Here is an 18,260-nt window from a genome sequence, read left to right as displayed (position 1 = left end):
CAGCTCCTTTTGGGTTAATAAAGCAAAAGCATCCACTGCGCTTCTCTGCTGTGGGCAGGGAGAAAAATATAAATTAATTCTTCATTACAGTTTTACAAAGCAAATTATTTAGCGGCAATTTGTATTCCAGCTAAGATAGAATCATGATATTACACTCTTTTTATTCAAATGAAAGGAATTTACATTTACCTACAATCTCATTAAAGTAAGAATGATGGAGTGGAGCATTTTCCTTTTTTTTTTTTTTTTTTTTTTTTAAATCAAAGTGTTCTTTCTGAATACTTAAAATAATTCTGAGGTTTATATTTTAGTATTTTTTCAAATACAGGTTGGCTCTGATTCAGGTCTAATGCAGCTTTCTGTTTAAACTCCCAGGCCAGCTGGGTGCTGCAGGCTTCTGCTGCGCAGCAGTGCTTTGCAGAGCTGGGCAGGGTTTGGCTCCTGACAAATACAGCTGTGAGAGCAGCTCTAAGGGAAGTTCAGCTCACTATGACCAGGGTTTGCTATGCTGTTAGCACGCACAGCTTTGCAGAATAGCTACTTCCCTGGCAAAAAGTCCTTTCTGGTACAAAAGCAGCTCCTCCAATGGATGCAGACACTATTTGTTGCTAGTTATGCAACTCCAGCAAGGGCTGGGCTATTCCTGAACCACAGTCACATCCTTCCAGTTCGTACTTCAGAAACAACAACAAAACCCTCGCGTGGTCACACGGTGGCACACAGAACAGAGCTCCTGGCAGCACTGTGCCCTGTGACCAACACCCCTGCACCCCTCCGACGTAACCGCGCCGCGACATCGCTGCGGTTTTGCAACTGCCCTCTCCGCCAATAGCAGCGTGCAGCTGAAGCTTAAAGGATTATGTGTATGTATGTGCAGGGGAAGTCACATGTAAATACAGACTCGGTGCCATGAACAGGGCTGGTGCAGCCGTCAGCGGGCTGCTGCTAAGCCTCCCTATTGTTTACTCTTGCTAGAGAAATGAGAGGTCGGAGTTTCTGCTGAGCTTACCTTGGAAGGGTTCTGACTTGATGGACAAAATGTTTCTGCCAGCCTTCAAGGAACAGCAGGGCAGTGCCTACCAGGTGAGATTCTTAACAGTTTGCCTTCTGGAATGCTTTTGCTTTTTTTCTGAGTCTGGGAACAATTCATGTTAATGCATACGAGCTCTGGGTTAGTGCAAACGAACAGCTGCATCGTTACAAACCAGTGGTCAGTTTTTAGAGAGCAGTTCTTCAGGAAAAACGTTGATGTAGAAATGTGCCATGCTACTGCTTAGATCTGCTCGTCCAAAGGAAAGTCACAGTGGGCTTCCTTGGGCACAGCAGTTTTCACTCTCTTACTCATTATGCTGGGCTTTTCATTTACTGCTTCTTCTACATATGTGTTCTAAGTTTTTCTTACTAGTTACTAGATCTTAATTTTTTACTTTATATTAAATCCTGAATGGCAGAGATATAGCAGAGCAATCGATCAGATATTACTCTGATTAGTCTTTAATAAAGAAGCAAAGTTGCCAGGGAAAGTGAGATACTTGTGAATCTTCTATTCGTGGCACAACAAAAAGGCACGCAGCAAACCATACTGTGAAAAATTACTGCAAAGCAGCTAAAAGACACTGCTAATTAACTAATTAATTACAATTAAGCTGCATTTTCATTTCTATTATAAAAGAAGGTAAGCCAAAAGCAAACATCAAAGCACCAAAAATGTCCTGCTTTCAGCAGAAGCTCTGAATAAGCAGAATGACTGCTGTCCTTTTCAGCCTCCATAAGCATTTTTAACTATGCTAATCACCACAATATTTGAAATCTGTTTTCTACTGCACTTAGCACAAGACCTACTTCGCTTTAGGGCTCTGCCTGCTGAACTTTACGTCCCTTTTCTATAAATGCTAAAGCAGCACAAAAAGGCAGCACGCTATTTCTTACACCAGCATCACATTCTGAACGTATTTGATTGGCCCAATGATTGAAGCCAAAGCAGCACCCTATGGATTCCAACAGAATTTGAATCGATTTTGAAATTATGAAAAAAAAAAAAGTTAATCAAATGTCTGGACAAAGTGATTCATGTGGACGCCTGCCTTCATGATCTGTACATCAGAATGATTCACTTTAGCTGCTCACTTCAGGGTCTGAACAGCACATACGCCTTTATCAGAATATCAGTGTGTTTTCCACAGCAGCTAAAACACAGTGCTCACGTACTTGAGGATGGACCAGTCAGCTCCAGTGACCTCCTACAAACAGTGGTGTAGTGTTGGTGTGCTCCCTGTATCTGTGAGCCATGTAACAACAACCATGTATCAATCATTACTAAGAAACTGGCTCCGTGACAAACTAATTACTCCTCAGGCTTCCACCCATTAGCACAGAAGGAAGCAGACGCTCAAGGTGCATTTATAATCAAGGCTTTATACAGCTCTGCAGTAACAAAATCTGCTACACAGGTTGTGCTTTGGAAGATTTCTTAAAATGTATACAGCTAAATCTGCTCAAAGGACAAATAATTGCTTAATGGTACTTGAATCACTACAATTAGTCAGCAGTAGCCTTTATTTAATGTCATTTATTAGGCTGTCTTCCCAAGGACATGTAAAAACCCTAATCTGTGCTTCTCAAAATCCTGTGGTTTGGACAGAACGTGGGCTAGCAGGTGTCACAGTAGTACCCTCACCATAAGTATTTCACTGATGTTTCTGCAATGAGGGACTCCACACAGAGAACCCTGGGTTACAGAGACTCAAGACTCCTTTGCACACTTCTCTCCCCCCATGACCTGCTTTTGGTTTCTGCCATTGGAAACACCTGTGCAGCCTCATACTGATACCCACAGAAGGACTGCTAAAAATGCCTGAGGAAGCAACTCCCACCTGCACGCCCATGAAGGCACACCAAGCACTGCCACGTCTCCAGTGCCCAGCAAACGTCCTACAACAGACAGCCATCAGGGTCAGCGCTGCCTCCTTGGTGTCTGATGGATTGTTCCATACACGTAGGGAGCCCTATAAGCGATTAACACTATCAATCAACTGAAAATGTTGATGAACAGCAGGCAAACCACCCAGCACTGGTGTAGTGGAGAGGGGAGCTGCAGCAGACAAGCAATAGGTGGCCCAATCTGAGCCTTTTGTGCCAATGAGATGCCCTGTTTAATTTGAAGCTCCTTTTAAATGAAACTCCTACTCCAGATCTTCGTAAGTACAGTCATCCTAATGTCAGCATTAATATTGTACTAGCCCTCCTTAAAACCTTCAGTTAAAATACTGTATTCAGCAATCACACGTGAAGTAAAACTAAATCAGTAAATATGCCAGTTCATCTCAAGGAGGCAGCTGGAAAATGGCATTTCCTTCATTGAGCAGAAGAAATCAAAAGCCACAGGAGTGTCAGGAACAAGAGGTCTCAGACTTTAGCTGACAATTATCAGGAAGGTATCTGTTTATCATCAACGGATGTCATTTCAAATGACAAATCTTGAAGTCATTTCAGCCATAGTAGAGCTCTGCTAAGGGGCAGACCATTCTCTTCGAACTCCAAACTCAAACCAGTTTCATACTTATTGTTATCTTGGAAAGAGCTATGTCAATATTTCTGCATTTACGAGAAACCTGCTCCTGGCAGCCTGAGTGTTTCACAAGAGATTCCTCTGCAGCCAACACGATGCCTTATTGATCAGTCAAGGTGTTGGCTTTCACATGTGCCTCTAGTAGGAAATGGCATGATGTTAGAGCTTCCAGGAAAACTACCATCTGTGCTTCCTGCCAATCAGGCAGGAGAATACCTGCAGGGAATGCTTCCATGCTGCCAGCTCTGAGCAGCGTTTCCCATCACAAGCCCTGAGCATGGGAGAAGCCAGCAAGGAGAGTTAAGATAAGAGCTCGCTCACAGCCATCCCAGCAGGATCCCTGCCTCTCACACTGCCCTGCAGCAAGTTCAGTCCACAAAGAATAGGGATAGTTCACACTAATTTTGATAGGCAAGGACTGGTTTTCTTTAACAGAGTGATGCTGATTTAAATCATAACACTCAGCTCATACACACTGCTTGCTCCTGCAATCCTGAGCAATGCTGGAGATTCAGAGATCCAACCACATGTAAATTTGCACCTATGATCTAAGTGGAGATATTTAGCATAAAGATGCTTTATAATTTTCTCTTTCCTCAAGTTTATATATATATATGTCTCCATGATCTGATCTTTACACACACACACAAAAAGAACATCTGTGTTTCAAATGCTGGTAGCCACTATCTCAGCTGATCCATGCAATGCACTCTGCTGGGCAGGTTGGCCTTCCTGTACGAGCAGAAAGAGACCCCACCTCACAGCACAAGACATTCGCTGTGCATTAGGAGCTGCACTGCTCGCCCTGTGGCAAAGCCCTCCCCATCACACACAGATGTTACAGACAAGGGATGGTGAGATTTCCACACAGAGGCTCTATCGGAATTCAGAGATAAAGCAAAGTCAGGAAGAGGTGGAGCATGAGAGCAGTCAGACTCACTCATCTGATATTTGGGCACTCAGATAAGGGACAGCAAGCAAGTGACAGACTTAACCCCTGCGGAGCCCTGGGCAGCTGCTGCTGAGCACGCAGAGCACTGCTGGCAGTGCAGCTCCTGCTGGGGCTGGGTTCTTAACTGCATGAAGGCAGATGTGCCTGGCAGACAGCAGCTGTCTCTGCTGGGGCTCCTCCTGCTCAATCTGCAGCACCCTTAGTGCAGGGCTCTCTCTCCCTCACAAGTCTTACTTTGCCACTAGCTAAAAATAAATTTTCCTTTTTCTTCCAAAGGAGCACCTGAACTCACCTGATGCATACTGATCTGCAGGGCAATCTGCAGACAGCTTAGCTCTGATGTGCCCTTAAGTGAACTCAGGTTCCCAAGAAAGAGATTAACAATCTAAACAAAGTGTGCTAATGGCACTTTGTTAATATTTTGCATTTGGAGGGCACTACATATATTTATACAGCAGTAATAGAATAACGTAAAGAAAACATTGAAAGGGAAGTGAAAAACTGCACTTATGGTTGGTAGGTTGCTACCAGGCAGCAGAAGTGGGTTCTGAATTACGCTGTAGCTGCAATGCAATGATTTACCACAATGATGCTGCCTATGGAATAAAGGAACAAACAGATTGCAGTGGTTGCAAACATCTGCAGAACAGCAAAAGACTTCACATCACAAGAGAGGGGCCCATGGGAAGGAGCTGAATTGTGAAGTGTTCTCAAGCAGATGTTTGTTTAGAATTTCTGAAAAAGCAGTGAGATGGGTGAGCAATCTCACAGGGTGACCGAAGCACAGTGTGAAGAGTGACTTCAGAAGCACGAGCAACTGTGTGCTCACTCCCCGTGTGATGGAAATACACCCATCCTTTCTGAGAATTCCGTTCTCATTGCTGGCTTGACATGCCTAAGAATGCATCTAAGGCAGCCCAGGAAGTCCCAAAGGAATGAGAGAAGAAAGAAGTGAAGAATATCATCTGAAGAACCTCATGCTCCCTCTGCCAGGACCGGAACGGAAAGCAGTACTGCAAGAGGAAGAAAACCACCCCACCCCCATTGATCTGCTCCTGCTCTTTTGTTTGTATGCTTTAAGCATCCCAGGCAGGATGTCAGATTTAATGCTACTTTATGCATCAGTTATTACTGTAATCCACTCATGGCTTCTTTCGCGTTGTACTGCATGGGATCAACTACATTATAAAATGAAACTGATATCAATTATAAGCATACCACCCGTCAAACTGGTCAATGATTGCACCACGAAGACGCAAATGATGGGGTTGGCAGAGGCCTGTTTCTCAGCCCAGCACCCAGTATCAAGCAGGATTTTCTTCTACACTAATGTTTAAAGCATTTTATCTGAGCCGTATCATTATATTCCAAACAATAGCAGCTCAGCAGCCACACAACAGAAGAATATTTGGTATCCTACTTGCCTGCACTGCAGCATTTTTCCCCTCTCATCTAACCTGGACAATCTAGTTTTGTCTTTCTGTACAGCCAGCCAACGACTCCTCTGTTAACCCCTACGACACGTATACCAACTGGTAAGCTGAAAGAAACGTCACGTAGTGCAGACTTGGAGGTAACAGCGATGTGAGACGGCTTTCTCTCACACTTCAGAGCTCAGAGCCTGCTCCCCCTGGGGCACAACTAATGGCAGGTGTGCTATTCTTCTGAAATACCTATCATCCACTATTTAAATGTTTAAGGAGTAATCCATAAATAATACTTAGCATGTCACTTTCTAAATGCACTTTACAGACCCTGATGAGTAGCCAGAACCTGCTAAGTCATGGATCATGCAACACTTCTGGCAAAGACTTCCAGTCTTCTGCTTCTGCAAACCCCTGCAGTCCTGCAATGCTTCCCCACGCAGCACGTTTTGCTTTCAGTCCCTGCAGAAATTAAGAGATCCTCTGGGAACTCTATAGGGCCTGAGCAAGGTATGAATGCTCAGCATCTGCAGAGACTTCATTTGTTGGCAACAGCTTTATAGCTACATATGGCTTATGATGACATTACAGTTTGTGAAAAAAGAATATTCAGAGGTTGGATGGTCCGTTTAAGGGCTCTGTCGTGTACAGGTCAAGCAGACAAAAGCATTTCTTTACTAAACTAACCATCTGGACAGCAAGAGGGGGCTACAGCGGGATACAAAATTCAGCACACCATTAACGATCAACCTACAGCTCAGAAACTCTTCAAAAGAAAATCCATTTTAAGGATAGAGGGAACGCACACGCATCACTGCTTGTGTGCAACACGCAAACACTGTGAGCTCAGCCATCTTTCCAACTTCTCAAAAAAAGGAAAGACAATGGGATCTATAACACCATCACAAAGCGAGGACCCTGTCATATCCTGAAGCAATCTCTGAATTCCACGTCAGTGCCCAGAAACCTGCCTACCCAGCTCACCCTGCGAGCAGGACAAGCAGCAGGATGCTTCTTAGCACGATGTGCTCAACCACTGCCTGTTCAGGACGTATGGCCTGTCAAAGTGAAACCTCAAAGCCGTATATTCTTATCACAGGTTAAAAATAAAGCACGTGCTCTTGAGCAAGAGAGGTGGATTGCAGGGCAGGGAATGGGCTCCCAGTTGTCCCCAGAGAACCTGAGCACAGATGACAACCCCCAACAGCTCTGATTGCTGCCGTAGCCCAAGCGTTCTGGGCAGTAAATCGGAAACCCAGTGGCTGAAGCCCAGCCTCTTGCTTCTTGAGCGGGGCTGTAAACAGGCAAAGGGAGGGGCCTCGCACAGCCAAGCCGAGCGCAAAGTGGTGAGTAAGTCACTGAAGGAAAAACAAGTGCAGCATGCAGAACTGGGGCTGGGAGGCAATGGGCTGCGGGAGCGGTGAGGCACTCCGGCTGCTGCCCTCCCCGCATGCCCTCCACGCATGTCCCCTGCAATGCCCGCCGTGCAAGTGCTGCCCAGGAGCGCCTGCAGGGCTGTGAGGTGCGGGTGAAGGTAAGGCTGGAGGCGAGGAGGGGTGCGAGCAGCGGGCGGGACACGCGCCTTCCTCTCGGTTTTCCATTTCAAACGCTGATGTTGATCGCAATACGATAGAAGTGTGAGCCCAGACTGCACGAGGGGGAAGCGCTGGGGACGGCTGAGTCAGAGCACAGTAAACAAGAGCACTACAGCATCAGCTTACGCAACGCAGCCAACCTGGGACTGAGAAAAAACTGCCTTTTGCCGGAGAAGTGTTGAGCAGTGATCTATGGAATCCTGCCCCTGGAGCATGGTGAGCACTGGCCCAGGCCAGGCTGGGAACCCAGTGCCTTTGTGGGGAGAAAAGGCAGCACAGGTGAGCAGTCAGTGTGCCTAACCTGGCCGCCAGGAATCGGTAACAAAGTGTGGTTATTTGGCACGGGTTTTATCTGTGCTCCTTTTTGAGGTGGGTTTTGCCATTTCAGAAAGTTACTATTTAACAGACATCCTGCCTCTTCTGTCATTACAACGGAGCTGACTTATTTACCTGCAGTTAGAGAACGTCGAGAAACAAGAAAATGGAGTAATTATTACACACAGTTGCGAAACCAGACATCCCACCAATCTATAAAGCACAAAGCAAATACTCACACAGAATGCAAAGGCTGCTGACTTCCTTCTGAGACGATACACAGGCAGGTGCTCACGTCTGAAGTAACTCAGTCTGCAGTAATCAAAGTTACGTGCTGAAGGATAAACCTACATAATGGAACTACATGATTGCACCCATGCCTGTGCTTAGTCAGCCTTGCACTTGCTGTAATGCATATATTTGCAATACCTTGTTCCAGTCTGCTGCTTTGCTTGAATCGAGCCAGAGAAGTTCAATGAGATGGAATTTTGGTTGCCTTCGACTGTGCAAGACAGCTTTCCTTCTTCTTTTTTCAAGTTTTAAAACACCAGATGCTTCCTGAAGACTCACTGGGTCGTTTACAGTGTTCAAAATAGAATGAGGATTAAGGGACAGTATAAAGATACCACAGTTTGTACATCTATGCAACACTCATGCTAAACAACTGGTCTGAGAACACAAACAAAAAGGAGGTTTTTATCCAGAGGTGAAATAAATCTTTGAATACAACAGACCTGCATCTTGTGCTACTGTTAAAGACATCTCTTACCTGAGAAAATCTGGCATCAGACCGTGGAACAAAGGTTTGTCTGCCCAGCTAAGTGGCTGTATTTTATCCTGCTATCTGGCTGTGCTATTTAGAAGAAGATGCACACAAAACAACTGCAGTGGGAAATAAAATTGAACTGGACATAATTCTGGAACATATTCTTCTGGACTTCAGCTGGAGGGTCAGAGGATTAACGCTACAGAGATGGAACTGCACATCTCCCAGTGGTTACAAAACCCAGAGTGTATCATTCAGCCATATGGTTCATTGAGTACAGTATGTTGTCTAGTGACATTCATTTTAATTGCACAATGCTTCATGTGGATTCAATTTAATCTTGTTCTCTCGCTGGAAAGAATGCATTTGTGTACTTTCCTGTACCTGCTGAAAGAACACAATGCTGCGTATCTGACCATCTCAGACTACATCTGACATGTGAAATCGCCTGCCAGGCTGCCCTAGGAAAGGAATGACAGCCATGATCTGAAGGCCTTGAATGTTTCCAGTTGCACCTTAGAGATTGCTTTAGAGATTACTTATTTCTGCGTTTCAGAAAGAGACGCTCGCTTTGAGGAGCCTACTGAATTCTGATGACAAAGGACAGCTGGACAAGGACTACTGACGTTAGCTTACTTTTTGAAGAATTTAAGCTATTTCAGGAGGAAATGATAGTTAATTCCTGTCTTTTTGGAAATACAGGCTGCCCTCCTATTAGGTTCCCTAGACTACAGAGGTCCATTGTTTTTCCAGTACTAAATGGTTGTAGGTTTGAAACCTGAATAGAAACTTGTAAAAGAAAAGCCAACAAAAAACAAAACCAAACCTTCCACCTCATTTCCTGGTTTCCTCTTGCCTTACCAGTGACTGAACCAGCATCCATTCACCAGACTGCCCCAGCTGTGCCTTCTAACAATTACTTTGAGAGAAAACTTGTTAGTACTTACTACGTAACACCATGCACATTTTTCTGTTTTTCTATTTTCCATCTTATTGCTGAGATCTGTAGCTCCTCTTATATACTTCAGCAACTACATTTGCATAGTATTAAATAAAGGCGCTCTTTTGTAATTTTAAGAAGTACTGATATTGCTGTGCATCACATTGGTATTTCTTTTTTTTTCAGCTCATTGCCACTGATTTCCTTTTAAGGAATTGAAACTTGTACATTTATTTACCAGTCACCTGAAATTTTTGAAACACGGATGACTTTCTGATAGTGAGATGGAAAAGAATTTCCATCACTGGCCTTAAACTAATTGGTTACGTGAGCCGTGTGATCTTGAGTACGTTTTCCTCACATCACATTGCATTTCACTTACACTGCAATATCTGAACACTATTCCTATTTCTTTCTCTACAGAAAAGCTGGTAACCAGCAGAGAAGATACAAGAGCTAAAATCACTATGTGGAGCTGTGAAACCTTAAACAGTACTGACAGCAGCGAGGACCAGCATCTCTGCCAGGACTTCCACTTTGTGCTATCCATCTTTTCCCTACTCTACCTCATCATATGTTTCCCAATTGGCCTGTGCTACAACGGCCTGCTGGTCCTGGTCAACCTGTACAACAAAGCGACCATGACGATGCCTGATGTTTACTTTGTCAATATCGCCATTGCTGGTCTCATCATCAACACCCTGGCGCCAATGTACCTCCTAGGTCTTGCCAACACAAAATGGGCCGTCTGGAATTCTAACAATGAAGTTTATATCACCTTGCTTATTTTGTTCAACGTCTCATCTTTAGTTACCATGTACTCTACGACATTACTCAGTCTGGACTACTACATCGAACGCGCTCTACCCAGAACTTACATGTCCAGTGTGTACAACACCAAGCACGTCTGTGGATTCATATGGGGAGGAGCCATGCTCACGAGTTTCTCATCTCTTCTCTTCTACGTCTGCAACCACGTATCCACTAAAATAATTGAATGTTCCAAGATGCAGAACAAAGAGGCAGCGGATGCCATCATGGTGTTTATCGGGTACGTCGTTCCGGCCGTCGCAGTACTGTATGCACTTATTCTGATCCTGAGGATACGCAAAGAGGCAACGCCTCTGGATCAAGACACTGGACGATTAGATCCATCGGTGCACAGGCTTTTGATTGCCACAGTCTGTACACAGTTCACGTTATGGACGCCCTATTACGTTACCCTTTTGGTAAGCACATTTACTTATGCACGAGGAAGACCTGCAGATGAAAACTACAGTCGAATATTACATTTTACCAAGATTTTATCCAAATTCTTGGCTTTCTCGAGCAGCTTTGTAATGCCTTTGCTTTATAGATACATTAACAAAAACTTTCCCAACAAATTACGACGGCTGCTTAAAAAGATACACTGTGGGAACCAGGGCTGTTCTCACGAACGCACAGTAGTACAGCAAGTCATGACGTAGGCATTGAACACCTCTGGTGCTGTTACTGCAGTACTCAGGCTGTGATACGGCTGCGCTGGCACTCGAAGTCACGACGTGACAGCCCCAACCAGGAGGAGCCTTTAATAATGAAAGAGTCTTAACTTCCCAAATGTTGTGTTTGCTGAGATCTGTAAGACTCTGGCTATGTGCTGTAATACCTGTGACATCTAACACTCTCAGTGCACTGAACTGCTTACAAAGCGTAAGCTCTGTCTTCATCGTTCTAATATTCCTGTCTGAACAAATCACTGAACAGCTGATGGAAATCCTGACTGAACACACAGCACCTTGTAGGGAAAAAGGCATTACCTTGTTTTCTGTGCAGAGAAGCAACAGTGCTATCCTTGATGAAGTAAATAGTATTTTCCAATGAAGATGATACGGGTGATCTTTGCTAAAGGTCATATCACCCAATGAAACATGTCCAAATAGTAAATGTTAATTATAAATTAAATTATTTAATTTCCTTCTCCATCATCGAATTCCCTAATCTACCATTTTCAGAGGCTATATTCTCACACGGTCTAACCTAAGCTATTAACACGTATCACAAACCAGCTTTTCCTAGATATAACAATAACATGTTTTATTCTTCCGGTGCTTTGTTTGCATCCTAAGGCATTTCAGGAATTCAAAAATATTTATTAACTAATTCTAGGGGAATTGAGAGATTTTTTGTTCCACATATTAAAATGAAGGACACAATGGTTTACAAACTTAAATCAAAACTTAACGAGTAAAGAATGTCTGGCTAAGTGTTATGGTCCACATATGTTCATATGTAACGAGAGTAATTATCTTAAAAATAAATATGTTTATGATTAACATTTTTTATTTTCAAGGGATATGTTCTCTACAAATAAACTGAAATCTCTTTAATCTCGGGGATCACTGGAAGATCAGAAACCAGAAAAAAAAAACCCTTTCAATGCATACAAGATTTTAGGATGGGAATAGTATGAGGGGTGCTCCGAAAGTAATGCCTCCTATTTTATTTTCTTGGTCCATGATGTCAGAGGTGGATGTTGGTGGGATGGCAGTAGAGGCTGAACCTTCCCACCAGTTTTCTGTGACGTGCTGCTGCCGTGTGACAGACGGCAGCAGAGGGGCACTCTGACAAAGTGGCATCTGACATTGGAAGTGTGTACAAAACAAAGGTGTGGAATCAAAATCCTCCATGTGGAAAAAAAATAGCACTCACTGACATTTGTCAATGCTTGCTGAATGTTTGTAGAGACCAAACAGTGGGTGTGAGCACAGACAGGGGTGGGCAATGCGTTCCAGCAGTGACACTGACTGTGGTCGCTCACATGGGTGTGGATTTTAACAAGTGTACTATGCAGGTGCTTGTTGTTTGCTGGCAAAAATGCACAGCACGTGGTGGTGACCATGATGAAAAATAGTTTGGTAGCTGAGAATTTGCTCTACCAAGCAGTGTTATTATGCTCTTTGTATCTGCAGTGCTTTCCATGTAAATAAATAGGAGGCATTACATCTGGAGCGACCTACATAGATATGAATTCCACTCAACATCACCTTCTTGCTGACCTGGGGAAAAATGCAGCATCTCCCAGTGTGATTCACGAATACACAGCAGAAGTACAGTTTCTGTATTTCACAGTGAGGATGGAAAAAACCAACACAGTTCAGAGTGTTTGAAGAACATGAGAAAAACAAAGAGCTGCTGGAAACAAAACTATCCTGACCCAAACAACCACCTGCAGATGTTGTTGCATTAGTGATAGCAGGAGGGACAGAAGTTCTGCTAATTTCTCCCATCGGCTGAGGGGTAGCAGGACGTCTTTGCCACTGGCCCTGCGACAAATCACTTCTTTGCTTTATCTGTCACAACACAAATCATTCAGCAAGACTTCAGCCAAAAAAATGAGTGGTTTTGAGCCTCTGGTATAGAAAAACCATAGAGTAAAAACAGAATTAAATCTTTTCTACTGCATCATCTGATCTCATGGTCGGTCATAATTTATCAGCATAAGAAAATGGTTAAGTTTAAGTGGGAAGGAGATGAGGAACAGACTTTTCTCAGATCTTTTCCCCTCTTTTCAACATCATTTGAGTCATTCTTCTCACAGCCATCTTCGCTCATCTGATTCGTATACAACCATCTCTTACATTATCAACATCCTGCTCACCCATTACTCTTTAGCTTTCAATACAGTTTTTTATCTCAGCAAACTTTTAACCATTGAAACACAGCAAGTCAGCAAGTCATCTGTTTGTGTGGCGGTTTCTCCCCATGAAAGCTAGCCAGCAAAATCACATCACTTTGCTTCACAGTGTCAGCCTGTAGATTAAAACCACGTCACAAAAGGAAGCCTTTCCTTATCAGCACGTCCATTCACACGCTTATTTACGCCTCTCAGCAGATACAATACTGGCTTCTTGGTTTTCATAACCATTTTTTGGTTTCATTTTTCTCTTAACTTGAGATATATTCTAAGAATTGCAAGCTACACTCATTTTAACCGTTCAAGCTCACGCCCACAGACGTTCATAGCAAATCTTTCTTTGGAACTGCTGAGCAAATGGAGACTCATCTTCCCTCTGGGGGAACACCGGGCATCCTGAAGCACCACATCACTTCTCTCACGTAAAAACTGTGCAAGAAATTCTGACCCACGGGGCAGGAAAACAAACAGCAGCACAGAGGAACTGGCAATCCTGGGTGTGAGCAGGGCCTCGTGGGGCTGGGACACGGCAGGGCAGTGGGCTGAGCAGGCAGCACAAGGGCAGCTGTAACTCCCCTCTTCCCAACAAACAATACTTCCTGTGTCTAAGCAGGCTGTCACATTTATTTCTATGCAGGTTAAATCACCGGGCCATGACTCCTTCATCATCTCTTTTTTTTTTATTCCCCTCATCTCCTTCAGTTCTCTACCCAAACATGCTATCCCATTTCATTCTGCTCCTGTTCCTTTCCTTCTTGGCCCTGGTAATTCCCAAGATTACCTCCTTCATGACAACTCAACGATTTGGCATTACAAATAGAACTGCACAGAAAATGGAAACTCCAACTTAACAGATGGAGAAAGAACAAGTCTTATATCATCTACCCCTGAAACCTCAACTTCGATTTTTTTCCTAAAGATCCTTTTTACTGCAGCAGCGTTGAGTTTGTTCATATCCTTGACAATCTACTAAATGTGATGGCAATCACATAGGGAAGGAGTGCTGATAATTTAATGAACAAGACTGATAGAAACTGAAGTATTTTTAAGAGTGAATTTGATGTCTCATTTGCCACAAAGAAACCGTGCCATGGAATGGACTGCCCTCCTAAATTCTGAACCTGATTCCTGTGCTCTCGTGTGGTGTCCCTTAAAAAGCCATATCCCACAAAGCAAGAACTTCACAATATTTATAGAAGCAGTACATGAGCAAGTGCATTAAAATACTTAAGGAAATGCATGGTAATGTAACTGTGGAGGAACTTTTATGGGCAAATTTCTAAGATACAAAGTTCTCAAGGACGAGGCCTTTCCATTTCGATACCTGAAGGTTTCTGATGACTGTAAATAGGGGCTTGCCTACTTTGCATTTAAATAAATATGACTAAAATAATGTACATATGCCTACTGATGAAAAAATAATTTTCAAATAATTTATTAAATTATTTCTTAAAGCAAGTGTCTCATTTAAATGCAAACCTCTGGATAGTAAAGTGCACTGTATGTTTCGGTATGTGCACACTGGTATCAGCTGGCACTGGTTAAGTGCCATCATTAACAGTGTTATTTTCTCACAAAATTCAACTCCATGTTTGAGATGAGCTGTGGCTTATAGGCCTCTTCCTGAAGAGCCAATTAAGTCAAATCTGTGAACTAACAGAGATGAGTGACTCTGCTTGTGCTGAAGGTATTAACACAGCCAGTTTAAGTCAGGTCTGTGTTGACAAACCCAGCAGGGGTCCTGGTTTCAAAAGTTTCCATTTAGAAATCAAATTGAGATAGTCTATGAAGATATAATGTTCAGTTAAGGAAAGAAAGTGACCAACCACTGCAGAACTCCTGGTTCTACTTAAAATAAAGAAATGTGGTCCTTCCATATTATGACAAAGAACTACACGAAATGGACTTTTGTCAAAGCTTCACAAAGAAACCACTGACTCCTAAGACTCTTAATAAAAAGTGTTAAAGCCTATCTGATCTGTAAGAGGTGTGGGCTCTTCTTTTTGGCAAAAGGGCAACTTGCAGGCAAGGCTAAAGCTGTGCTTCTTCACAGAACCAGAACATCACAACTTCGTGACCTGGATGTCAAACCAGGCGTGGTGAATTACCTCGATTTTCTAGGTCATAATTTGTACATCATTAAAATCTAATTATGCATCAGCATGAAGTTAGCTGGGAATGAAGGCAAAAAGTCACAGCTTTTTTCAGCATAATGAATCCTACAACTAATAAGACAGAAAAATTGGTGCCAGAAATACAAAGTTGTTGGTTAATGTACATATTGACCATGTGCCTGTCACTTCTTTGTGCAAATAAACCCAACTGATCACCAGTGTAAACTCAGTGTACCATCCAGGCAAGTCAGTAGGCTTACATGAGGCTGAACTGTACCAATGTGGCAGAAGAATCAGCACTTGTCTGTGAGCACAGCCAGATCTCACTGAGGACAACCACATTTTGGCACCAAGACAGGAAGCGTTGAACTGTTCTATTACAGGAAAACAGGTTACAGCACCAAGGTTACCAAGAAAATACAACACCATGTCAGAAAGAGGGGAAGTACCACTGAAAAAAATAATGACCAAGATTCGGTTCTCTTTTTTTTTTTTTTGGTGCATGTACACAGCTAAAAACTTACTTATTGTTGCTAACTAAAAATGAAAGCAGGCCACTGAGCAGGCTGCAGACCTACTCGTGAGCTGCCCTGCAATGGCTCAGGGCTGGTAACAGAAAACAAAAGCGGAATCTGGCCAAGTGCCACTCTCAGTTCTTCTCTTAACAAAGCACTTCAAGAAGCACTGATTTGGACCTCAGCTTCTGCAGCTGTAAAGTGCTCAACACACTGAGGAATCTGAAACATATGCTCTAAGATTAATTCTTGCAGCTTTTTGATAAGTAAAACCTTGTGTATTTCTTAACCATATCATGCAATACTTTTTCCAAGTGAAAGCAACCGAATGCACAAAACCAGCTGTGCAGACTCAAGTGTGAAATGTTTCCCATCATATTTCCCTTAACTTTCCATCATACATCAAAATGCTTTGACATATTTTGAATACATTCTCATCCTGTAGGAGAGCAGTGGATTTATTGTCTATTTCATCACTCCACTTCCTTTCTACCAAGTCTTCTCCTTACCTGGGAAGTGCAGGCCATTTCCTTATACTCCTCCCTTCTATAGAACAGCACTTCTAAGTACACTCACAAAATGCTCACATTGCCTTGCAGTGCCCAGCAGAAAGTTCGTGTGTTGTTCCAAACCATGACAGGAAAAGACTGAAATGATACCAGATTCCTATCAGAGCATTAACGATTCAATATACAAACGTTTACAAAAAGACAAACCTTCCTATCAGAAGTTCCCCAGAACAAACAAGTTTTTACACCAGATGAAATGGATTCTCTTTCTGGTTATAAAGCACCTGAAGGTGCTTTGTGTGAAAACAGAAATAAGCAGCAGCACAGATACTCCCAGCTCAGAGGGCTGGAGAAAGGATTGTTAGGAAAGGGAACAGGTTCCAATTAGAGCCATCCTAAGGTACCTGTGAGTAGACTTACAGCCAACAGCAGGAATGATGCTGCCATAAAAATACAGGAAAGCTCTCAGCTCTGGATCAAGTCAACGTCTAAAAATGCAGAATTGATCCCCTAATGTAAAGGGTTTCTTAAAATCATAAATTCCCCCTGATTTCAATAGGAGGTTTTTTGACTTATCACTTCTATGTAAGTCTGTGTGTTACCAATACTACAACAAAACTAACCCCCTAATTTTAGCATGTACATTTGCAAATGTAAGCTAAAATTTATCTTGAAGCTGCTAGAATTTCCACACTTGTTTCTTACCTCACCTCCCAAATAAATGGTATTTTTGATGTTAATTCTGGGATCAAAACTGTTGTACAAACACCACCTGGTGGTCACTAACAGAACATCCTGCATGTCACAAAGATGGTTTGATCCATAAAACGATTAAGAGGATTTATGTTCACAATGGAAACACTCTCAGACCAGTTTCTGGTTATAAATGTACGTAGCAGCAGGTCCTGTCTGCAAGCACATGGAAGGAGAAACAGAATTAGTCATCACTTCTACAACGCTGCTGAGACAACGAGGTACATAAGAGAAAATTCTGCTGCAAAAAGCAATCCTCAACAATGGCTCATTGTGTTTTTTAACCTCACAGGATATTTCACCAGACTGTGAAGTCCGATTATTCAAAATACATAAATATTTATTAAAAAAGAATAATACATAGATATTTATTAAAAAAAAAAAAAAAAAAAAAAAAAAAGCTTATGTCTCTTGTGTTTGTTCTGAAACACCTGGTACCAAGCACTGCCATATACGAGATGCTCAGAGATCAAAGGCAGTGCCATTCCCAGCCAGCTCCAGAGCATCATAATTCTTCCTAATTAAGTTACGGTTTCGCTAATTCAAAATGAAATAGATTTCATTCATTATTAATAGAGAAGTTTCGGAAACCTTTCAGCTCAGCCTATGTAAATTAAATAACCATTCTAACACCTGCAGTGCTACGCAGAGCCCCGTTCTTTTATAGAAGTTGCTATTAGACAAAGATGTTTTCCACCCCTCATTAAAGCATTATTTGAAATACAGCCATTTTTAGCCCTCACTGGGGAGTTACCTACATGATCTACCTATACAGAGGAGTTTATTTTGTCACTGATGGAAACATCACTGTAGAGTAACAATAAGAAAACACTGTTTATAAAACAACAAACAATGCCCAAGTAAGCCAATATAAAATCACTAATGGGGAATCATGGGTGAGCAATCCTGAGATGTGACAGCAGTGATAACCCAGCACAGAGCACGGCTGTTCCAGAATAAGAGGCTCAGTGTTGATTTAGGAGCAGCCTCAGAGGCACAGGCAATATTAATACCAGTGCCTATGTTCCCACATCACCAGCTCATGCTTTTTTAACCCTATCCAAGCACATAGTTTAAATTCCACAAATCCACATGGCTCCACGCACCTTACAGTCAGTTTGTCTATCTAATAA

The 18,260-nt window shown here is 42.7% G+C and overlaps 2 protein-coding genes across 10 annotated transcripts in view; one reads left to right on the top strand and one right to left on the bottom strand.

Moving 5' to 3' along the window:
- The window catches only part of GPR146 (G protein-coupled receptor 146), a 38,574-nt gene extending 21,128 nt beyond the window's left edge, over positions 1-17,446 (top strand). Inside the window, exons 3-5 of one of the 5 annotated variants that reach the window (XM_090151437.1) lie at positions 976-1,083; positions 6,009-6,171; positions 9,984-17,446. In XM_090151437.1, the coding sequence (XP_090007563.1) occupies positions 6,165-6,171; positions 9,984-11,029 (1,053 nt within the window). In that variant the 5' untranslated portion in view covers positions 976-1,083; positions 6,009-6,164 and the 3' untranslated portion in view covers positions 11,030-17,446. Of the gene's footprint in view, positions 1-255; positions 1,084-6,008; positions 6,172-6,193; positions 7,479-9,983 lie in introns of those variants that run through there. The other 4 variants (XM_090151438.1, XM_031606759.2, XM_031606760.2 and 1 more) reach the window with 4 other exon arrangements.
- The window catches only part of CHLSN (cholesin), a 100,374-nt gene that overhangs the window by 49,260 nt on the left and 32,854 nt on the right, over positions 1-18,260 (bottom strand). The window lies entirely within an intron of this gene.

This window comes from Phasianus colchicus, chromosome 16 (genome assembly GCF_987193195.1).
Source record: "Phasianus colchicus chromosome 16, bPhaCol1.hap1.1, whole genome shotgun sequence".
Lineage (NCBI taxonomy): Eukaryota > Metazoa > Chordata > Aves > Galliformes > Phasianidae > Phasianus > Phasianus colchicus.
Note: the sequence above shows the minus strand (reverse complement) of the source record. Positions and strands in the feature narration are given on the sequence as shown.